The sequence below is a fragment of the Palaemon carinicauda genome, chromosome 37 (assembly GCF_036898095.1).
Source record: "Palaemon carinicauda isolate YSFRI2023 chromosome 37, ASM3689809v2, whole genome shotgun sequence".
NCBI lineage: Eukaryota > Metazoa > Arthropoda > Malacostraca > Decapoda > Palaemonidae > Palaemon > Palaemon carinicauda.
Window position 1 is genome coordinate 9,478,705 of NC_090761.1, and position 4,896 is coordinate 9,483,600.

At 44.0% G+C, this 4,896-nt stretch overlaps 1 protein-coding gene across 1 annotated transcript; it reads right to left on the reverse strand.

Annotated features, from left to right (window-relative positions):
- Window positions 1–1,260: 1,260 nt before the first annotated feature.
- LOC137629192 (zinc finger BED domain-containing protein 5-like) lies at window positions 1,261–1,908 on the reverse strand. The gene is made up of 2 exons (XM_068360453.1): window positions 1,705–1,908; window positions 1,261–1,551 (listed from the first exon to the last, which is right to left on the reverse strand). The coding sequence occupies exons 1-2, from the start codon at window positions 1,906–1,908 to the stop codon at window positions 1,261–1,263; spliced, it is 495 nt and encodes a 164-aa protein (XP_068216554.1).
- Between the last annotated feature and the right edge of the window lie 2,988 nt (window positions 1,909–4,896).

The following is a 4,896-nucleotide window of genomic DNA, read 5'->3' on the forward strand; positions in this document are numbered from 1 at the left end:
TATCCCTTCTTAAAATTTTAAGGGATATTCGCTCCAGGAGTTAGAAGTCTGGGTACCTTCGGTAAATTCTCTGGGATATATCACTGTAGTCACATATAACCTAGGAAGCTACTTATGAAGGAACTTCCATCAGCACGACATGGCTTGAGCCCAAAAAAAGACTATACTGTGGATACAGTCTTGATCCCTTTACTTCTCAACCACATAATCTAGAGCAGTGATTCCCAACCTTTTTGTGATCGAGTCCCACTTGAAGGTCCCGTACAGTTTCCGCGTACCACCTGGTTCCAGAGAAACTAAATTCGATCAGATACCACTTTATTTCTATAATTGTAAAAATAGAACACGCAAATTAACTAAGAAAACAACAACTCAATGCGAGGGCTGTATCTGCTTCTTCTCCACCAGCTGGTCAATGCATGGCATGACTTTGCTCACAGCACATCGGAAATCATGCCCGGGCGCAGCAAGACGGTTCCGGCTCTTGGACTTGATGGCCATGAAGGCTGAGAACCCCTGCTTGCACTCCCACGTCGAGGGGAAAATCAGTAGCTGGGGAACAGCGTGACGGGCTAGCGTCGGGTACGAGGAGGCCATGCTCACCCAGAAGTTTAAAGGAGAGCATTCTTTGTGCTTCGTCTTTGCTGTCTCGTCAGCCTGGATATCTATGAGTTCCTCTTGTTCCCCGGTCCCAACAGGCAGATCGGCTGGATCAACGGAGAACGGATTGGCGACGTAGGCACAACATGTCACGTCCGGGAAGTAATGCTTCAATTCAGTCTTGAGCAGTGAGAGGTGATGGACGATTTCTTGGGCAAATTCATCAGTGGGCTCCCTCTCAAGGGTAGTCAGGAGTTCGAACATTCCGTAGCGTTTGCTCTCCACATTCTTCATCCACATATCCAGCTTCCGGACAAACGCTCCCAGCTTCGAGATGAACTCTGTGACAGTGCAGTCGGGCCCTTGGAACGACAAGTTTAAGTGGTTGAGGGCTCCAAAAATGTCTGACAGGTAGGCCAACCTTGAGATAAACTCCTCGTCCTCCAGATCTTTCTGAAAATCGTGTTCCTTCTCCTTGAAGAATACGATGAGTACATCTCTCAGTTCAAAGAGACGCCTCGTCGTATTACCCCGGGAGAGCCAGCACACCTCTGTGTGGTAGAGGAGACAGATGTGGTCAGAGCCAAAATCTTCACAGAGGAGCTTGAACAGTCGAGTATTCAGGGCGGATGTTTTGACGAAATTAACGATTCTGATAACTCAGTTCAAGCATAATAACAACTTCGGAGGGAGCACCTTAGCACAGAGGGCGAATCTGTGTATGAAACAGTGGACAGCAGTGGCGTTTGGTGCTACAGCTTTCACATGGGCTTGAAAACCTGACTTTCGACCGAGCATCGATGGAGCCCCATCTGTCGTGCATCCGACCAACTTTCCCCAGTCCAGTTCATTCTGCTTGAAGAAATTGTCCAAAACGTTGAAAATATCCTTTCCTGTTGTGGTACTGGACCGATCCTGGCTCAGCAGTAACTCAGTCTTTGCAGCATTACTCTGCGTGAAGCGGACGTAGACAAGTAGTTGAGAGCAGTTGGTGACGTCCGTCGATTCGTCGAGTTAAATGGCAAATCCATACTTTTAGGATTTCACTCCCTCAACCACTTGGTCGGCAATGTCGACCGACTACTCCTCGATACGGCGTTGTACAGTGTTGTTAGAGACGGAAACACTCTCCAACTTCGCCACCACCTCCTCTCCAATCACGTGGCTGACCAAGATCTTTGCCGCTGGCATGATGAGAGACTCTGCAATGGTATGCGCTTTCATGTTTTTAGCCACCAGGAGAGCGACTTCATAGGATGCTTTCACAATTCCTGCTCCCTTCTGGTAGATCTGGCCAGTCTTGTCCATGCGCTGCCGCTTCAAGTTCTAGCCAAGTCGCTGGAAGTAGCTCTGATCTCGGTCCTTCTTGTCCGCGTGATTAGTCTCAAGATGACGTTTGAGCAGGCTGGGTTTCATGGCAGCATTGGAAAGGGACTTCATACAGACCACACACTGCGGAAGAGCTTCTCCTCCATGTTCGATTGCAATGAAACCATACTTTATGTATGCCGGGTCATATTTTCTCTTCGGCATGTCAAATCCTGTGGATAAGTAAAGAAAAAAATGATTAATCAATCAAGAAATAAATAAAGTATATGTAAAGTATAAGTAGTAAGGTATAGTGAAGTAAGGGAGGTGTGGAGGGAAGAAGGGAGGGAAGTGTGAAGTAAGGGAGGGTGATGTGAAGGGAGGGAAAGGCAACGTACTTGTACTGCTGAGTGCCCTTCCTAACTGCCCCGTCTTGCAATGCTCTCCTCGCCCGGACTCGTCTCTCCACCAATCAGCTTTCAGTGACCATGACGTCACTGGCTGACGCTCGCCGTCATCCAGAGAATGATGCACTTGCTTATCAAGCAACTGGATTCTCGCCGTCAGCCACAAATGTTGTTATTTCTTGTCGATAAAATGCAACTAATACTACATATTAGCGCGTTAAGTAAGTGTACTGTGTGAATTAGGTCCTCCACTAACCTCCGAAAAACTGCCAGATTCGCTTGGTGACTTAATTCTTCACATTTAAATTCGGTTAAAAACGAGTTGACCGAGTTTTAGTTGAAGTAGCTGGCGATCGTAGGCAACTACGAGAGTTAGTGGAGGACCTAATTTAACGGTGGGCCGCTGGGACCAGTGGGTGGCGTGTGGCAACAGTTGCAAATCGTTGCCAGATTATCTTGTGTTAGGCAGTACACATCTTTGTGAAGTAAAATATAACTAAAAATCGTTCATGACCCCGAAAGTGTTCGCGTACCACCTGGAAGGCCCTCGCGTACCACTAGTGGTACGCGTACCACAGGTTGGAAACCACTGTTCTAGAGGGATAACATTTTGACGGGGATGCAAAACCTGCAGCTTTCCACAGTGCCACTTGATAATGGGCTCGTTGGCAGTGTGCTTCAAAAACTCTCATGGTTAGTGGAAGATTACATAACTTTATTGCAACATGCCCCTTCCTTGCAATTTTCTGTCTGAAGATTTATGCACTCAACATGTTAAGATTAGTTTTTTTCATGGCTATACGGCATGGATGTGAACTGTAGATATGATTTTGTTATCTCTTCCTTTTGAGGCAATTAAATTGTCAAGTTTTAGAAGACCATTGTGGGTCGCATCTGGCAAGCTGTCAGAGTTTTCCTACAATCCTTCATATCATGGAGATCATGCATGCTTAGTGCATTGCGCTGTGTGAGAATGCAAAATTGCCTGTATAGGCTCATTCGGTGTAGAGGTAATAATTCTAGAAGGGGGACGGCCATAGCGCATATGTGTTTTCTATGAAAAGATGTGACCATATCCTATTCCAGAACATGTTCTCCATTCATGAATTTCCTTTTTCAAGGTCAGAGTGCAACGCTTCATGGGACGAAGATAGAATACTATACAACGAGCATAATTGAAGTGCCCGGCAGGAAATAAATATAACATCTCCACCGCATGTAGCTTGAGAGGTCAATCACCAACTCACTCTCTCTCTCTCTCTCTCTCTCTCTCTCTCTCTCTCTCTCTCTCTCTCTCTCTCTCTCTCTCTGTCATATATTGATTATTATTATTTTACTATTGAATATAACAGTTTTATTCCTTATATTGTTTGCTTATTGTTTTGCATTATAAATGATTGAATCCTCCCCCATAGATTCCAATACTTTTGTAACCTTGCGTCATCTATACTTTTATAACGTTTTATGCTTTTCATTGTTTTGTATCCTGCCGACCCAAGGTTCGCCAATAGCCATTTGCTTTTGTGAATTATTTTCCACTTAATAAAGTCAGTATTGAGGAGGATTTTGGTTCTACACTAACCCCAACACCTCGAACTTATAATATTCTCTCTCTCTCTCTCTCTCTCTCTCTCTCTCTCTCTCTCTCTCTCTCTCTCTCTCTCTCTCTCTCTCTCTCTCTCTCTCTCTCTCTCTCTCTCTGCTCTACTGAATATCATGATAATGATCATAGGCCGAATGAGTCAATCAACCCTTAGTGCATGGACTTAAAACAGCTAAAGTTACATTTAGTTCCTCCATTGTCAGCATGTCAGTGCAAATCATAAAAGACCTCGTCAGTTAATTCTTCAACCACCAGTCTTAAGGCTCTCACATTTTGTGGATATTTCTTCCAAGAGCTCAGCTTTTGAACCCCATTGAATTTTGTCTCTATTGTCTTTGCCAGTCTGCTTCCATCCATGAGATGACTTATACATCCTGCAAAGCCCAGTAACATGACCATACCTCCAAGCCTTGCAATGAGGTTCTTGAATAGCTCCTTTTCTGCCCATGTTATATGAAGAGCCAACTGGTAAAATTGCTGATCAGTTGTAAAGATAGTCAATTTCTGTCCAGTCAGAGGTGAGATGTCAGACATTTTGCTTCCACCATAGCTGTTTTCATAACGACAGATTCTGTTTTATGTTTTGGTTTGTTTGCTCATTTCTCTCCTGTGCCTTTTGAGTGTTGAATCCTTTATACTCAGGGCAAAGCTCTTCACTGGCAATGCTTTTCAGAAAGACAAAATCATCTATGAGTGTTGTATTGAAAGAAAGTGTTAGTTTTTGCCAGAAAAGCTTAGGATCGGAATAGTGTTCTGGCAAGAGAGGAACTTTTGTTTCCACTGTAGGGACTGATAACAATCTCTCCAAGTTTTAGATTCATGTGCTTTGAGTTACTCAATTGTTTGAACGGTAGTAATACTCATCTTAACAGGTTCTTCCTGATTTGCTTGGGTAACAATCACAGTAACACACACACACACACACACACACACACACATATATATATATATATATATATATATATATATATATATATA

Bases quoted from the DNA above. Each gene is read 5' to 3' on its own strand.
- LOC137629192 (XM_068360453.1), bottom strand. From the start codon at position 1,908: ATGGACAAGACTGGCCAGATCTACCAGAAGGGAGCAGGAATTGTGAAA. The intron at 1,552-1,704 runs GTACAACGCCGT...CGCTTCACGCAG, and splicing joins TTTCCGTCTCTAACAACACT to AGTAATGCTGCAAAGACTGA.